The sequence below is a fragment of the Aulonocara stuartgranti genome (genome assembly GCF_965226115.1).
Source record: "Aulonocara stuartgranti genome assembly, chromosome: 8".
Taxonomy (NCBI): Eukaryota; Metazoa; Chordata; class Actinopteri; order Cichliformes; family Cichlidae; genus Aulonocara; species Aulonocara stuartgranti.
The window spans coordinates 32,136,705-32,155,108 of NC_138959.1; the positions used below are offsets into that span (position 1 = coordinate 32,136,705).

The 18,404-nt window shown below is 35.7% G+C and overlaps 2 protein-coding genes and 1 long non-coding RNA gene across 6 annotated transcripts; 2 read left to right on the forward strand and 1 right to left on the reverse strand.

The window, feature by feature from the left end:
* Positions 1-1,476: 1,476 nt before the first annotated feature.
* On the forward strand, positions 1,477-4,105 carry LOC309713327 (uncharacterized protein). 3 transcript variants are annotated; one of them, XM_082544880.1, is made up of 6 exons: positions 1,477-1,984; positions 2,247-2,375; positions 2,582-2,775; positions 3,272-3,419; positions 3,515-3,719; positions 3,799-4,105. In XM_082544880.1, exons 1-6 carry the CDS (start codon positions 1,775-1,777, stop codon positions 4,101-4,103), a joined length of 1,191 nt encoding a protein of 396 aa, XP_082401006.1. In that variant the 5' UTR covers positions 1,477-1,774; the 3' UTR covers positions 4,104-4,105. The 3 variants fall into 3 exon arrangements, 1 of the variants encoding a protein (XP_082401006.1); XR_014278569.1 differs by lacking the exons at positions 2,247-2,375; positions 2,582-2,775; positions 3,799-4,105 and having other exon boundaries at positions 1,912-1,984; positions 3,272-3,631; XR_014278570.1 differs by lacking the exons at positions 1,477-1,984; positions 2,582-2,775; positions 3,799-4,105 and having other exon boundaries at positions 1,996-2,375; positions 3,272-3,631.
* Positions 4,106-4,182: 77 nt separating this feature from the next.
* Positions 4,183-6,905, reverse strand: LOC309713328 (uncharacterized protein; the record flags this gene model as incomplete). 2 transcript variants are annotated; one of them, XM_082544881.1, is made up of 6 exons in its annotated part: positions 6,551-6,904; positions 5,979-6,241; positions 5,593-5,783; positions 5,366-5,459; positions 4,991-5,184; positions 4,183-4,370 (listed from the first exon to the last, which is right to left on the reverse strand). In XM_082544881.1, the coding sequence occupies exons 1-6, from the start codon at positions 6,746-6,748 to the stop codon at positions 4,183-4,185; spliced, it is 1,128 nt and encodes a 375-aa protein (XP_082401007.1). In that variant the 5' UTR covers positions 6,749-6,904. The 2 variants fall into 2 exon arrangements, with proteins under 2 accessions (XP_082401007.1, XP_082401008.1); XM_082544882.1 differs by having other exon boundaries at positions 4,227-4,370; positions 5,001-5,184; positions 6,551-6,905.
* Positions 6,906-14,172: 7,267 nt separating this feature from the next.
* LOC309713463 lies at positions 14,173-16,818 on the forward strand. The gene is made up of 3 exons (XR_014278589.1): positions 14,173-14,321; positions 15,633-15,661; positions 16,082-16,818. It is a non-coding gene; the product is annotated as an uncharacterized lncRNA (long non-coding RNA).
* Positions 16,819-18,404: the final 1,586 nt, after the last annotated feature.

Consider the following 18,404-nt stretch of genomic DNA (forward strand, 5'->3'; position numbering starts at 1 on the left):
CAGAGTTTGAATGAAAAAAACGGAATTTGAATGAAAACAACGAAATTAGAATGAACAGAACTGAATTTGAATCAAAACAATGGAATTTGAATGAAAACAACAGAATTAGAATGAAAACAATGGAATATTAAAACAAACAACAGAATTAGAATGAAAACAACGGAATTAGAATGTACAGAACAGAGTTTGAATGAAAAAAAACGGAATTAGAATGTACAGAACAGAGTTTGAATGACAACAACGGAATTAGAATGTATTAATAGTCCATTGTTTTCATTCTAATTCTGTTGTTTTCATTCAAATACCATTGTTTTGATTCAAATTCAGTTCAATGGAAAAACAATGGAATTTGAATCAAAACAACAGAATTAGAATGAACAGAACAGAATTTGAAAGAAAACAATGGAATTTGAATCAAAACAACGGAATTAAAATGTACAGAACAGAGTTTGAATGAAAACAACGGAATTAGAATGTAGAGAACAGAATTTGAAAGAAAACAATGGAATTTGAATCAAAACAACAGAATTGAAATGTACAGAACAGAGTTTGAATGTAAACAACGGAATTAGAATGTACAGAACAGAGTTTGAATGAAAACAACGGAATTAGAATGTACAGAACAGAGTTTGAATGAAAACAACGGAATTAGAATGTACAGAACAGACTTTGAATGAAAACAACAGAATTAGAATATACAGAACAGAGTTTGAATGAAAAACGGAAGTAGAATGTACAAAACAGAGTTTGAATAAAAACAATGGAATTTGAATCAAAACAACAGAATAGAAATGTACAGAACAGAGTTTGAATGAAAAAAAAAACGGAATTAGAATGTACAGAACAGAGTTTGAATGAAAACAACGGAATTAGAATGTACAGAACAGAGTTTGAATGAAAACAACGGAATTAGAATGTACAGAACAGACTTTGAATGAAAACAACAGAATTAGAATATACAGAACAGAGTTTGAATGAAAAGCGGAAGTAGAATGTACAAAACAGAGTTTGAATAAAAACAATGGAATTTGAATCAAAACAACAGAATAGAAATGTACAGAACAGAGTTTGAATGAAAAAAACGGAATTAGAATGTACAGAACAGAGTTTGAATGAAAAAAACAGAATTAGAATGTACAGAACAGAGTTTGAATGAAAACAATGGAATTAGAATAAAACAAACTGAATTGAAATGTACAGAACAGAGTTTGAATGACAACAACGGAATTAGAATGTATTAATAGTCCATTGTTTTCATTCTAATTCTGTTGTTTTCATTCAAATACCATTGTTTTGATTCAAATTCAGTTCAATGGAAAAACAATGGAATTTGAATCAAAACAACAGAATTAGAATGAACAGAACTGAATTTGAATCAAAACAATGGAATTTGAATGAAAACAACGGAATTAGAATTTACAGAACAGAATTTGAATGAAAACAACAGAATTAGAATGTACAGAACAGAGTTTGAATGATATCAAAGGAATTAGAGGTCCGTGTACTTTTCGGTATTTGAAGTTTCGTTTCAGAAAGTATAATTTAAAAAAGAAAATGAGACACTTATTTAATTCTCAACTTAAAAAGCTAAAATGAAAAACGTAAAACAATTGTTTTTTTCATTTTGTCCTTTCGCACATCAGAAACGAAAAACCCAAGAAAAAAGAACGAGAAAGGGCCCTTTATTTATTTTGTCTGAACCGGAAGTTTTAGTAGGTCAACAACCTGTACAAGTGATGCGCAAACTTATGGCAAACACTGTAGTGTGGACATCATGACGTTGGAAAAATACTCAGACGTGATCATGGAGATGGCAAAACAAGGCCTGTCATCGGAAATTATATCAGAGCGTCTGTCATATGAACACGGGGAAGTGAGAGGATTTTCTGCGAGAAATGTTAGAAAGTTTTGTGCTGAGCAAATCACTAGCTGTCGACTCTCGGACACACGGTTGGAGCTTGAGGTGACACAAGCTATAAATGAGGTAAGGTACTTTCTTCCTTCACCTTATGACTGTGTATGGTTGTCTTAACTGGGTTGTAAGGGGGTTAGTCTAGACTGTGTGCGCGCGCCCGCGCGTTTTAGCGTCTTGCGGGTGGTGGGTAACGTTAGTTATTTTAAAGATGTCTCTCACTGGTATTTGTACAGTTAATTAGCACAATACTTTAGCTTTACACATTTGCTTTCAGAATAAGCTACTTTACATTTGTTGTTCTAGTAGTAGCATGATCTTTTATTTTAAACAGGTGGGCCCAACATATGGCCGCAAAATGATGAAGGGCTATCTGTCCACAAAAGGGGTACATGCTGCAGAGGGACGAATTGGGTCAATTTTAAGAGAGGTGCATCAACCTTATCATGAAGCAAGACGCCAGGTAGCCTATGTTATTTAATCTTCCACTAGAACTGTATTCCAATGTTCTTTGTCATATTTGTGATATACATCATGTAATGGTAGGGCCTAATTCTGTTTAACAGATGTACGCCCTGCTTTAACAGTTACTTGACTCTTCCTCAAACGTATGATCAAATCTGCCTTTATCCAGTCAGCTGTCATTTATTTTTGTGATTTTTTTGTAAGGGAGCTCGGAATCTTAATCCCACACCGTACCATGCTGAATGCATGGGGCACAAGGTTCACCTGGACCAAAACGAGAAACTTGTAATGTTTGGAGTCACCCATGTTTTAGCTGTAGATGGATTCAGTAAAAAGATTGTGAGTCATTCCACAATGCCAATCAAAAACAACTTGAGCATCTATGAATATGTTTTCAGGTAATACAACCTCTCAAACCATTTATTTCATCTTAAGTGTTTTGATGGACATGTTAGTCATATTGGACATGAGCTGCACCCAAATTTACAATATTTGAATTTAAATTAGACATGCAACAGATGGGTCTGGTTATGTTCCTGAATATAATATATTAAGAACTTACCAAACATTTTGATCAACATTTTCTATTAATGTAAAAATAAATAAAATGGAATTGCACATGAATCATTTAACTACTTTATTGCAATTAATCAGTGTTCATTTATGAATGGAACAAGGTTCTTGGATTTCCACATATCTTTCAATTGTTCTGACATACATCTAAAGTCTGAGCATGACAGTGACATTGCAAAGAAACTTAAGAAATATATGTTGTCCTACTACAACTAAAATATTACCCAAAAAAAACATGAATGAATACATTCAAAATAATAACACCTTTGCTGGTCTTAAAGCAAAATAGTTAATAAATGTTCTTTATTTTTCCTGTACCAGACCTGCAGTGATCACCTATGGTATGTGGGACCAGGTGCGAGTAGACCATGGAAAGGAATTTTATTTAACACTGTTCATGCAAGAGATGCTGTCACATCATCGCTTCAATCAGGAGAGACTGCCTTATTTACAGACCTCATCCACAAGAGTAAGATTTAAGTACCATTAACATCAGCTGAAATTCTTATACTATTACGTGTACTACTACGTACATTTAAGACATGTTTCTTTTAACTCTTTTAGAACCACACAGTTGAAAGGATTTGGCCTGAAATCAACAACCGTGTCAACTACCCACTAAAAACTGCCCTACTCCAGCTGATGGACCAGGAGGAGATAGATATGGAGGATAACCTTGTGCGATACTGTGTGTCCAATCTAACCTGTCAGCTGTGTAACATTGGTCTTGCAAGTGTGGTAGAATCATGGAATGCTCATAGAATCCCAGGTAAAAAAAAAAAAAAAAAAAGTCAGATTGCTTACAACCCTGATAATGAACATTTAAACACCTCCTCTATTTTTTACAGGAAAAGGCATACCAAATCACTTTGCAGAACATGGGTGTAAAAGAAGAATTTCTCCAGAGCTCTTGCCAAATGCACTTGAAGCAGCAGACCTTTACAGGCAGCACTTGGGATCTGCACTCAAAGAATATTCGACTTTTGGAGTTGATCCCTTCACAACCGAACAGGACAAACTTAGAACAGAGAGTCATTTTGCAGAAAAATATCCTGATATTTCACATTTGTTTTTTAGAGCCGTAAATGGTGACTTTATGCCATACAAAGAAGCTCTGCTCTGTCTCATAAACATAACTCAGAGAAATGTATGAACCACTGCATCTGTAAACTGTACAGAACAGACAAAAAAAAAAATCAACTGACTGTAAACATTTGTGTGTACACACTACATTACTCCTCTGCAAAAAAAGATTTCAATACAGAAAATGCAGCTGTTAGACCAGTAATTTGTAGAACTCCGTTGTTACTCTCCCTGCATTTTGCACAGTGCTGTGATGTCTCTTGCCACTGTTCCACACATGTCTTGCAGCCAATAATGCTTCTGCAGCACAGTGAGAACACTGGATCCTCAATGATGTCTGCAAAAGTAAATCAGATAAGTGAGACTGTTATCCATTTATGTTGAATTTAGTTCAAACTATAGGTTCAAAGTCAGTCTTGACATAAATTTACAGACAGCATGCAGAATATTTTTGGTTATTCTGTAATTCCTCTTGTTCACGCTGTTCTGAGAAAGTCCCTGTCTATATTTTTGTCTATAATTGATGAGGGGCAAAATCAGTACATTTTCTCAATTAGCAAGCAAGAAAAATGAAAAAGTTACAGGTACTTGATTCAATATATGCAACTACAGTCCCATTTTAAATGTGAACTTTTTAGTTTTACATTACTGTGAACAGTGTACTGTCACCCATACTGACATTGTAATCAATTTGAAAAGCTATACTTTCATAGTCAAGATTGCAAGGAGAACCCAAATTAAATGTGCATGTAAACTTTTGAATGTTATGTTACAGTAGACCTGCATCTTGATTGTCTGTGCCTAAGTATTTAAATGGACACTGCTGAATAAAGAGCCTATGTTTGGTAAAAAAATGTTTGTCCAAAGTAATGATTGAATGTGGTTTGACATTGTTTTAATTGTAATTAAAATGTTAGTGTAGATGTAATGTATTTACTAAGCAACATTTGAACATACTCATACAAACCACGCAGCTAAATCCCTCCTTGAGTGTCTGCAGCTTGGGGGTTGTGACTTTCTGGGCAACTGCAAGATCAGTGAGCTCTTTGATTGCTGCTGTGACAGCTGGCAGACTTTGAGATGCCAACACCAACTCTTCTATTTTGTCACTCACTTCTCCCAAACTGGCACTGTCATCATCTTTACGGCTGCTACAAATAAAAATGGATAATCAGATGTCAAAGCTACTTACTGGCTTAAAGAAACATCACATCACTTACTGATAGATGATGATTTATGTAGTGATGTCTTACTGCTATTATAGGATTTAAATCAAATTAATTCTTCTATATTGATGTTCATCCTATAGTATATACATATTTATTCACATACCTCAGTTTCTTCCTCTTTGTTCCCTGGAGGCAATTAAAGTCTTGTTCAGGCACAGCAAGAATTTTTCGTGCATTTTGTCTCCAGTACTGTGACCCTACAGATGAAAAACAAAACCAAAGAAACCTGTTTAGAAGCCAATACCATATTACCCAATAAATATTACAAAGAGTCTGGTAAGACATGTCTCTCCATAAGATATGGGCTTTAGCTGTAATATTATGGCTCACCTGTTGTGCCCTCCGACTCCAGAATTGCATTGCCCTGTGCATCTGTCAAAATTATTGGGTTGTAATTACCAATGGCATCTTGCACTTTTCCTACTATCCCTTGAAGCGTAGCCTCAGACTCCAGGAATCGTACAACCACCATTCTATTGGGAATCAACCTCCCACCAACTACATCTGCAAAGTACACTGATCTGTAAAACAAAACATAATAATTTTACATATCTTGTAAAAGACAGCAGGCCACAAATCCATTCAGTGATTGCTATAGGCAAATTGTACTAAAACAGCTTTGCTATTCTTAACAATTCAACTATCCATGCACCTTATGTTTCTTTTTATTTTGCCTGTTCTGTAATTTAATATTCAAGAACACAGACTCATCCTACCTCTGAAATGTTTTGGAGGACATAGGGGAACTTGAAGTAGCCTGCTGTGAACGTGAAGGTGCAGACGCTGCCACAGCTGGTGCTCGCATAAATGCAAAACGCTGCCCGCTGGAACCTGCTGTTGGAATTGACTCCATGTCTTCTCCGTGGACTTCATAGTGACCTCTGGGTGTAAGGTCTAATGCGCTGAAAACACCAGAGACCGCACCGGGGAACATAGCCACGTTTGAATCATCCGTGATGTACAGAGTATGCGCGGATACCTGTTTAAGAAAAGTTTCCGTAAATCACGTTGCTCTGCTAACGTGTTACTCCTGTGCACACGGTTAATAGGCTCTAAAGGCTTACTTATTAGCTAGTAGCCGGTAAAAGTCAATGAATAACTATTTACACATTAGCACATGTGCACAATTCACATATTAGCACAATGAAGACGGCTAGACATAGTATTAGTAAAAGTAGGCCTACATGAAATCACCAAATGTTAACGTTAGCCGTTCCGCAGTAAGGAAGAACAATAACGTTCATAAAAAAACTGCTGAAAGCAAAGTTTGCGAAGTTTACATATCTACCTGAAAGATGCGACCCAGTTTTTCTGCAGTCATGTCTTCGTCCCGGAGTGTCACTCTCTTAGTTTTCCTAAAAACAACGTAATGGTCCATCCTCTGTTTATTCCAGTGTAACTTTAAGGCCGTCGATCTCTTGTGTGGGGGACGGTGTGCGCGCGCCATAAAAAAACGCGCAGAAGAAGTACTTCCCGTTTCAGACATTGAAAATGCGTCTATTTTTTTGTTTTTGCGCTAGTATACTTTCATTATTTGAATCACGAAGAAATCCAAAAAAGCACGTCTAATTTTAAGTGTATGACGGCTATTTGTTACCACCGAATGAAAAAACAAGTTATTTTCGCCCATTTTATTCTTTATCAAAAATTAAAAAAATGAAAATTATTTTAAATATCGTTTTTTCGTTTTGGTTTCTGAAACAAAACTTCAAATACCGAAAAGTACACGGACCATTAGAATGTACAGAACAGAGTTTGAATGAAAACAACGGAATTAGAATGTACAGAACAGAGTTTGAATGAAAACAACAGAATTAGAATGTACAAAACAGAGTTTGAAAGAAAACAACGGAATTAGAATGTACAGAACAGAGTTTGAATGAAAACAACGGAATTAGAATGTAGAGAACAGAATTTGAAAGAAAACAATGGAATTTGAATCAAAACAACAGAATTGAAATGTATAGAACAGAGTTTGAATGAAAACAACGGAATTTGAATGAAAACAACGAAATTAGAATGAACAGAACTGAATTTGAATCAAAACAATGGAATTTGAATGAAAACAACAGAATTAGAATGAAAACAATGGAATATTAAAACAAACAACAGAATTAGAATGAAAACAACGGAATTAGAATGTACAGAACAGAGTTTGAATGAAAAAAAACGGAATTAGAATGTACAGAACAGAGTTTGAAAGTAAACAACAGAATTTGAATGTACAGAACAGAGTTTGAATGAAAACAACGGAATTAGAATGTATTAATAGTTCATTGTTTTCATTCTAATTCTGTTGTTTTCATTCAAATTCCATTGTTTTGATTCAAATTCAGTTCAATGGAAAAACAATGGAATTTGAATCAAAACAACAGAATTAGAATGTACAGAACAGAGTTTGAATGAAAACAACAGAATTAGAATGAACAGAACTGAATTTGAATCAAAACAATGGAATTTGAATGAAAACAACAGAATTAGAATGTAGAGAACAGAGTTTGAATGAAAACAACGGAATTAGAATGTAGAGAACAGAGTTTGAATGAAAACAACGGATTTAGAATGAACAGAACTGAATTTGAATGAAAAACGGAAGTAGAATGTACAAAACAGAGTTTGAATAAAAACAATGGAATTTGAATCAAAACAACAGAATAGAAATGTACAGAACAGAGTTTGAATGAAAAAAACGGAATTAGAATGTACAGAACTGAATTTGAAAGAAAACAATGGAATTTGAATCAAAACAACAGAATTGAAATGTACAGAACAGAGTTTGAATGTAAACAACGGAATTAGAATGTACAGAACAGAGTTTGAATGAAAACAACGGAATTAGAATGTACAGAACAGAGTTTGAATGAAAACAACGGAATTAGAATGTACAGAACAGACTTTGAATGAAAACAACGGAATTAGAATAAAAAAAACAGAATTGAAATGTACAGAACAGAGTTTGAATGAAAACAACGGAATTAGAATGTACAGAATAGAGTTTGAATGAAAACAACGGAATTAGAATGTACAGAACAGAGTTTGAATGAAAACAACGGAATTAGAATGTACAGAACAGACTTTGAATGAAAACAACAGAATTAGAATATACAGAACAGAGTTTGAATGAAAAACGGAAGTAGAATGTACAAAACAGAGTTTGAATAAAAACAATGGAATTTGAATCAAAACAACAGAATAGAAATGTACAGAACAGAGTTTGAATGAAAAAAACGGAATTAGAATGTACAGAACAGAGTTTGAATGAAAAAAACAGAATTAGAATGTACAGAACAGAGTTTGAATGAAAACAATGGAATTAGAATGTATTAATAGTCCATTGTTTTCATTCTAATTCTGTTGTTTTCATTCAAATACCATTGTTTTGATTCAAATTCAGTGAATGAATGAAATGAAATGAATGAAAACAACGAAATTAGAATGAACAGGGCCCTGTTTCAGGAAGCCGGTTTAGTGGAAAAACTGAGTAAGTATACCCTGAGTTAACGAAAACTCTGGTTTTTCGGTTTCACAAAGCGAGTTCAGCTGAAGCCTGAGTGAGTCACTATGACGACACACGCCGTGAAGCTAACCTGCTCCCTAGCAGGTTTACTACAACTAACCCTGACTGTCTCCGCCCCTTTGTCGGAAACCTGACAGTAGGAAGTGTCGGACATGGCGTGCCACTTCCTTGAAGAGCCAGTAGATCGTGAAGCCCAAATTCTCTGCAGAGCTCTCCGCCGGGAGAGAGTGATCAGAGCGCGTTTGGACATTTTATCATTTCCTGATAAAACGTTACTGTTTTTCAGCACAATCTATAATTTATTTGAATAACATCCTCAGGCCATATATTACTCATGTGACACATCGTGGACATTCTCTCAGTTCTGTACATATTATTAGTGTGAATGCTTGAAAAGCATTCACAGTATTGTTCTTCTAATCTTTATTATTAGTGTGAATGCTTGAAAAGCATTCACAGTATTGTTCTTCTAATCTTTATTATTAGTGTGAATGCTTGAAAAGCATTCACAGTATTGTTCTTCTAATCTTTATTATTAGTGTGAATGCTTGAAAAGCATTCACAGTATTGTTGTTGTAATCTTTATTATTATTATTATTATTAGTGTGAATGCTTGAAAAGCATTCACAGTATTGTTCTTCTAATCTTTATTATTAGTGTGAATGCTTGAAAAGCATTCACAGTATTGTTCTTCTAATCTTTATTATTAGTGTGAATGCTTGAAAAGCATTCACAGTATTGTTCTTCTAATCTTTATTCTATTTTTTTATTTATTAGTGTGAATGCTTGAAAAGCATTCACAGTATTGTTCTTCTAATTAGTGTGAATGCTTGAAAAGCATTCACAGTATTGTTATTCTAATCTTTATTATTATTATTTTTTCCTATTCCGTACGTTTTTCGCCGACTATCTCCTTCAAAACCGTTCAACTTAGAAAAACCATTCAAACACCATTAGATTCCTCTTCTTTTGGAATGGTGTGCTTCTATTTTTCTCATTTTTAACATTTATATTTTTAATTTTATTTAACTTTTTTCAACAAAAATTTCCCATGTATTTCAATGGGGAGACCCTTCAAATTCTCATTCAATTTACTCATTTTTAAACTCTTACTACTTCCACATACGTTGACATAGAGCCACCATTCAAACTTTAAAACGAAGACAAGACATTCAACTATTCAACTTGTATTTATCTTTTCAATATCTATTATACTTTTTCTTTAGTTCCAGTTTAAGTTTCATGATGTTTTTTCACCCGTTTCAGAGTTTATAATGGGTGTGTATGGGACGGAATGTTGGGGCTAGAGTGAGGCAGCTCAACTGCTAGAGTGAGAGGAGCAAAAAAATTAATCTTAAAATCTTTTTTAAAACTGCTGCTGTGTCCGCAGCGTTTGCTCTACAGGTATGATTTTACCCTCAAAACGTAGCCATCGCTGTCCTCTTTCATCCAATGTGTTTACTATTGTACTAGGTGTTATGGTTCTTTCGTAAATGTCACCAATGCACAGCCTCCTCCCTCCAACTCTTCCATAGACTCTAATGTTAAAATGGCTCAGAAGGTTCGTTTGAAAATCAGAAGAGCATGGTGTCTTTCCACTGTCACCACGTCCATATAATAAGCTCCACAGGCATGAAAACTGAGAATTAGGTAGACTAGACATTGCTGTCGCTCACGGTGAAAGAATTTTGTCAATACGACTTTTACTTTTCATTTGGGAACGATTTGTTTCGGCCTGACTTTTCTGTTCATTTTAAGCAGCAAAAGTGAGGCGCATGTCTGTGTACGTGTGTATGGAGCCATTGGGTGCGGTCACTATAGCAACCAGGCTCACACCTGCCTGCTTAACGAGCTCTGCCTGCCACTGTACCAAGATTCATCTTAAGCACTTCTCTTTCAACTGCTGCTGTGTCCACAGTGTTACAGCCATCATTTTACCCTCAAATTGTCGCCATTATTGTTCTCTTTCCAACACCGTATCTTTCAAAGCTCAGGCATTTAAACTTTTTAAACTGTGTGGAGGGATCACATTTGAGTCATTCAGTGATTCAAAGAATATGACCTTTTAATATTCATTCAGATGTTTTCTGACTCTAAATGTTCTTTTCTCATTTCTTAGGGTTTTCTAATTTACATTTAAAACATTTTCAGTTTTTTTCCAACTCCTGTGTATCCTTCAGCTTTTAGCAGTTCAGCACCTTTGTTTTCAGGTTAAATTTGTTTTTTTTTTGTTGTTTTTTTTTAATCTCATTCAATATTTTTAACTCAAAATTCAGCAATTAATTCATTTCAGTGCATACATTCAGATTCAAGCATTCACACTGCAGTTTCTTCAGAAAATGCACTTTCTAGTCTTTATTATTATTTTCTATTCCGTGCGTTTTTCGCCGACTATCTCCTTCAAAACCGTTCAACTTAGAAAAACCATTCAAACACCATTAGATTCCTCTTCTTTTGGAATGGTGTGCTTCTATTTTTCTCATTTTTAACATTTATATTTTTAATTTTATTCAACTTTTTTCAACAAAAATTTCCCATGTATTTCAATGGGGAGACCCTTCAAATTCTCCTTCAACTCACTCATTTTTAAACTCTTACTACTTCCACATACGTTGACATAGAGCCACCATTCAAACTTTAAAACGAAGACAAGACATTCAACTATTCAACTTGTATTTATCTTTTCAATATCTATTATACTTTTTCTTCAGTTCCAGTTTAAGTTTCATGATGTTTTTTCACCCGTTTCAGAGTTTATAATGGGTGTGTATGGGACGGAATGTTGGGGCTAGAGTGAGACAGCTCAACTGCTAGAGTGAGAGGAGCAAAAAAATTAATCTTAAAATCTTTTTTAAAACTGCTGCTGTGTCCGCAGCGTTTGCTCTACAGGTATGATTTTACCCTCAAAACGTAGCCATCGCTGTCCTCTTTCATCCAATGTGTTTACTATTGTACTAGGTCTTATGGTTCTTTCATAAATGTCACCAATGCACAGCCTCCTCCCTCCAACTCTTCCATAGACTCTAATGTTAAAATGTCTCAGAAGGTTCGTTTGAAAATCAGAAGAGCATGGTGTCTTTCCACTGTCACCACGCCCATATAATAAACTCCACAGGCATGAAAACTGAGAATTTGGTAGACTAGACATTGCTGTCGCTCACAGTGAAAGAATTTTGTCAATACGACTTTTACTTTTCATTTGGGAACGATTTGTTTCGGCCTGACTTTTCTGTTCATTTTAAGCAGCAAAAGTGAGGTGCATGTCTGTGTCCGTGTGTATGGAGCCATTGGGTGCGGTCACTATAGCAACCAGGCTCACACCTGCCTGCTTAACGAGCTCTCTCTCTCTCTGCCAAGATTTATCTCAAACACTTCTCTTTCAACTGCTGCTGTGTCCACAGTGTTTGCTCTACAGCCATCATTTTACCCTCAAAAAGTCACCATCATTGTTCTCTTTCCAACACCGTGTCTTTAAAAGCTCAGAGATGTAAACTTTTAAAACTGTGTGGATCCAAGTGGAGGGATCACATTTTAGTCATTCAGTGATTCAAAGAATACGAACTTTTAATATTCATTCAGATGTTTTCTGACTCTAAATTTTCTTTTCTCATTTCTTAGGTTTTTCTAATTTACAATTAAAACATTTTCAGCTTTTTTCCAACTTCTTCTTCTGTGTAACCTTCAGCTTTTAGCAGTTCAGCACTTTTGTTTTCAGGTTAAATTCAGGTTGTTGTTTTTTTTTTTTATCTCATTCAAAATTTTTAACTCAAAATTCAGCAATTAATTCATTTCAGTCCATACATTCAGATTCAAGCATTCACACTGCAGTTTCTTCAGAAAATGCACTTTCTAGTTATTATTCTGTATTCCGTACGTTTTTTGTAATCTATCTCCTTCAAAACTGTTCAACTTAGAAAAACCATTCAAACACCGTTAGATTCCTATTCTTTTGGACAACACTGCTTCTATTTTTCTCATTTTTAACATTTATATTTTTTATTTTATTCAACTTTATTTAACAAAAATTTATAATGTATTTCAATGGAGAGACCCTTCAAATTCTCATTCAAATTCCTCCTCTTTAAACTGTATCTACTTCCACATACATTGACATAGAGCCACCATTCAAACTTTAAAACGAAGACAAGACATTCAACTATTCAACTTGTATTTATCTTTTCAATATCTATTATACTTTTTCTTCAGTTCCAGTTTAAGTTTCATGATGTTTTTTCAGCCGTTTCAGAGTTTATAATGGGTGTGTATGGGATGGAATGTTGGGGCTAGAGTGAGACAGCTCAACTGCTAGAGTGAGAGGAGCAAAAAAATTAATCTTAAAATCTTTTTTAAAACTGCTGCTGTGTCCGCAGCGTTTGCTCTACAGGTATGATTTTACCCTCAAAACGTAGCCATCGCTGTCCTCTTTCATCCAATGTGTTTACTATTGTACTAGGTGTTATGGTTCTTTCGTAAATGTCACCAATGCACAGCCTCCTCCCTCCAACTCTTCCATAGACTCTAATGTTAAAATGGCTCAGAAGGTTCGTTTGAAAATCAGAAGAGCATGGTGTCTTTCCACTGTCACCACGTCCATATAATAAACTCCACAGGCATGAAAACTGAGAATTCAGTAGACTAGAAGCTGCTGTCGCTCACGGTGAAAGAATTTCGTCAATACGACTTGTACTTTTCATATGGGAACGATTTGTTTCGGCCTGACTTTTCTGTTCATTTTAAGCAGCAAAAGTGAGGTGCATGTCTGTGTCGTGTGTATGGAGCCATTGGGTGCAGTCACTATAGCAACCAGGCTCACACCTGCCTGCTTAACAAGCTCTGTCTCACTCTGCCAAGATTAAATCAAAAATGTGTGTTATATCTAAGCAGTTGTAGTAAGATTAACTTTTTCAATAGGTACAATAAGACAGGTTTGACAGGCTTTTGCCACAGATTAACAGTATGTCAGTAGTTAGTATAGGCTAACTGAATAGAGCCCTGAATTATTGCCCTGTTAAATTCAAGTTGATTGTGTATTGGTGGACTTGTCTTCTCCACACAGGTTTTTCAGATCTGGGCAGTTTGAGTCAGTTGATGACTTTAAAATAATCTTTTCTGACTGGATAATTAAAGCTCACAGCATCTACCTGTCTGTAGTGTATTTTCCCACATTTTAAATAATCTAATCTCATTTAATGTCTCTGTTTTTAGTCTGTATAGTTTATCTCCCCACAAATACGCTCAAAGTAGTCTTAAAATAAAATCCATAAAACAGTTCAAGATGATGACTTTTTATTTGCTCATTTAATGCCAGTTGCCCTCTTTCCTGAGTATAAGCGAATGAGTGACATAAAGAGAAAAAGTACCAATTTGTATGCTGGTGAGTCTTGTGTATTTTTTTCTCTGTCTCTCTATGACAGAGAAATATATATGCTCATTATTGATGTTCAAACTGATGCTCAAATTTCCAAGCACCACCTGAACGCCTCATCGGTCTTTAACTAATCACTACACCAACGGTTGTCATTCCGCTTTGCTCTCTGCTGTGGTAAGTACAATACATTCAGTACAGCACTGTTTTAATTTTATGATGGTAAAAATACATGTTTGACATTTAAACTCACATATCAAGTCTTTTTAAAGTTCAACAGAGTTCAAAGAATAAAGAAAGCAAAAAAAGAATAACCTTTGCTACCATTTATATAGGTTTATGACTTTTGCTGTTAGCAGCAGTGCTAACGCTAGCTTCAATGCTAATGCTAGCTATAGTGCTAACATTAGCCTTAGCAGTTGTTAACTGACAAAAAGAATATTCTTGTGATATTCCTGTGATATTTATTGGCGGTCAGTGAGACAAAAGTAACAAATGAGATTTATTATTGCCATTGTGCCTCAGTTTTAACAGTAAGAGTACTTCATGACTTTTGCTGTTAGCAGCAGTGCTAACGCTAGCTTCAATGCTAATGCTAGCTATAGTGCTAACATTAGCCTTAGCAGTTGTTAACTGACAAAAAGAATATTCTTGTGATATTCCTGTGATATTTATTGGCGGTCAGTGAGACAAAAGTAACAAATGAGATTTATTATTGCCATTGTGCCTCAGTTTTAACAGTAAGAGTACTTCATGACTTTTGCTGTTAGTAGCAGGAATGCTAACGCTAGCTTCAATGCTAATGCTAGCTATAGTGCTAACACTAGCCTTAGCAGTTGTTAACTGACAAAAAGAATATTCCTGTGATATTCCTGTGATATTTATTGGCGGTCAGTGAGACAAAAGTAACAAATGAGATTTATTATTGCCATTGTGCCTCAGTTTTAACAGTAAGAGTACTTCATGACTTTTGCTGTTAGTAGCAGTGCTAATGCTAGCTTCGATGCTAATGCTAGCATCAATGCTAACGCTAGCTATAGTGCCAACACTAGCCTTAGCAGTTTTTAACTGACAAAAAGAATATTCCTGTGATATTCCTGTGATATTTATTGGCGGTCAGTGAGACAAAAGTAACAAATGAGCTTTATTATTGCCATTGTGCCTCAGTTTTAACAGTAAGAGTGCTAGTTCTACCAGCAGTGCTAACACTAACTGAAGTGCTAACGCTAGCAGGAATGCTAGCGTTAGCAGCGATGCTAAGGCTAGTAACAGTCTAACAGTAGCCTTATATAAGTACTTAAATAAATACTTCAGTTAATTAGTTTGAATTATAAAATGGCTGCTGTATCAGCTGGTGTGCTATATTACTCTATAATTACCCTGCTGACTATAAGTTCAGTGTATCATGTCGTGTGGGCTTTGTTTTTTTGTTAGTCTGATAACACTGTACAGACAACTAACATGTTATTTCTCGTCTTACACTTTCAGGAACTTGACTCACATCTGTGCTTTGCCTGGTAGGTGTGCACATACTGTTAGAGAAGTACACCAAAATAAAAAAAAAAGAGTCTGACTAATATAAGCTTTAAAGTGATGGGTTCAAACTTTGTGCTAGACCTTTTAAACACATTTTTATAATAAATACACATAAGTTCAGCTTAACAATTGGGCTAAAATATTTTTTTCGTACATTTTTGCACATTACATGTGATTAGTTAACAATTCACTCAATCATATTTGTATTTAAAAATATTATTGCTGAATTTAATTAAATATTTATTCTTTTAAAAAGTTCCCAATTATGCAACTTTTTGCACGTGGCAGCCGACGGCAGTATATTTATTTTGTCCTTTTTCAGTAGTCACAATTAGTTTATACAATTACCATGTGATATCATTTTAATAAAATTATTATTTTTTCTTGTTTTTTGTTCACAGTGTGCAGAAGAAGAACAAGGACCAGATCTCCAGTCTTCTCTCTCACATCCCAACCCCCCAACCCCTCTATCCTCTGTCCTGCTCCACCTGTTGTCTCTGCCTTCTTTCCATCTGTATTTCACTCTGTGGTTTGTGAGAAATTTTGCCAAACCAAGAATCTTATTGCGGTTTGATTTAAAGCCGTGTCTCTCCTGCTCTGTCTGTTCTCTCTGCTAAATTTTCTCTCTACCTGTTTTTCACTCTTGGCTTGCTGCTGAAAAACGCCAAGCCAATAAAGCAATAAAGAGTGCATATTTTGCCTCAACCTATGAACAAACTGAACAAACAAAGAAAACTCTGCGGTTTGATTTAAAGCCGTGTCTCTCCTGCTCTGTCTGTTCTCTCTTCTAAATTTTCTCTCTACCTGTTTTTCACTCTTGGCTTGCTGCTGAAAAACGCCAAGCCATTAAAGCAATAAAGAGTGCATATATTGCCTCTACCTGAGAACAAACTGAACAAACAAAGAAAACTCTAATTCACGGTTTGATTGTGATTTCCCAGCCGTGTCTCTCCTGCTCTGTCTGTTCTCTCTTCTAAAGTTTCTCTCTACCTGTTTTTCATTCTGGGCTTGCTGCTAAGTTGTGCCAAGCCAATAAAGAGAGTGCATATTATTCTCTCGACTGACGAACAAACTGTCAAACAAACAAAGACATCTGTTTCTGAGAAATAAAAACTGAAATATAAAGACAAAGAAAACATCTGCTGTGTGCCACTCTTATTTTTCAAATACATTTTCTAAAGACTAACAGAAACACTTAAAGGTGTGTAAAAATGCCAAAAAAGCAGAAAAAGTCACAAGCTGCAAAACAACGCTGGAAGAAGTTCCATGAGTTTCAAAAAGTACCAACATGTGAACAAGCTGAGTGTGATTTTCCTCAGAGCTCTGCAGAAGACTTTGTGTCTGCAAAGACCAATGCTGATGGTGTCAAACAGGCAGGTCAACATTTTCCTGCACATGTACAACAGATATCCTATGCAGATGCTGTGAAGACTGGATTGCAGCATGAATTTAATGAACATCTGGTAAACCACAGAGACCAACATGAGGTTTCAAGTGCCCCACAGGTGGGTTATGCTGATATTGTGAAAAGAGGCCGTCACAGTGATGTGGCAGGACCATCTCATGCAGAAAAAGTGAACTTTGAAAACCAGCCCTCTGTAACACATGTCTGTGCATCTCACAGCCAGGCACATCCTAAATATGGAGACTCCAGAAACAAGCAGTGCACATGTAACTCACTCACATTTCTTGGATTCCTTCATGAGAATGAAAACATGTCTACAGTTGACCTTAATCTGGTCTTGGATAAAGGTGATGTGATGTACAAAGAGGCCAAGAAAAGATTTCCTAAAAATATTCATTTGGCAACCGATGAGCTGCCAGACAAAGTTGATGCTCGCAGGTCTATGTATCATATCAACATGACACAGCTTTCCCGGTATGGGACATTTGAAGAACCTTTAGAAGAAGCAGTAGATACCTTTCTCAGCTTAGAAGCAGGACTGAGCTGCCTGTTGTCAGATGTGCAGTATGCCTTACTGATTATGAGTGGATTGTGTATTGCAGTGTTCAGATCCACATCAGGCAAATATGGGTTCTTTGACCCACACCCCAGAACACCCAGTGGTCTTCCTCTAGCACTATGGTCACGTAATCGTGGTACAGCTGTGATGCTGAAATTCACACTCCTCAGTGACATGATTAAGAGGCTCCAAGATTCTTATGAAATGATGGAGATATCACCTTCTTGTACCTATGAACTGAAGCCTGTGCAATTCTACAGTATGAGCACAGTCAACCTGAGTGATACTATCACAGACACAGTCTGCAGACCAACAGCTGCCACTACTGTGGCACCTACTGACTCTGATACAACTGTTGATGAAGCAAACTCCTCTACTCCAAGGAGAAACACAACCACTGATCTGACTGAGAACATCTTTTGTCAAATGTCCATTTGTACGCCACTGGTGAAACAAAAAGAAGTCCACATGACTCAGTTCACATCATATGAAGATCAGAATGAACCTCCTAATATACCCACTGAAGAACTATGCAGTGAATTAAATTTGCTTCCATCAAATGATGTTTTTTCATGTCAGTCAAATGCTGCAATAAACAATGTTGCTGCCTGTGACCTTTCTGATATAGTTTTACAAAAACTGAAAAAAGTTAATAAACAACAAAGGCACAAAATGAAAAGAAGATTAATGGCATCAGAGAAACCCAGAAATCAGAGAAAAGAAAACCAAAAAAGGAAAGAACGACAAAAGTATGCTTCAA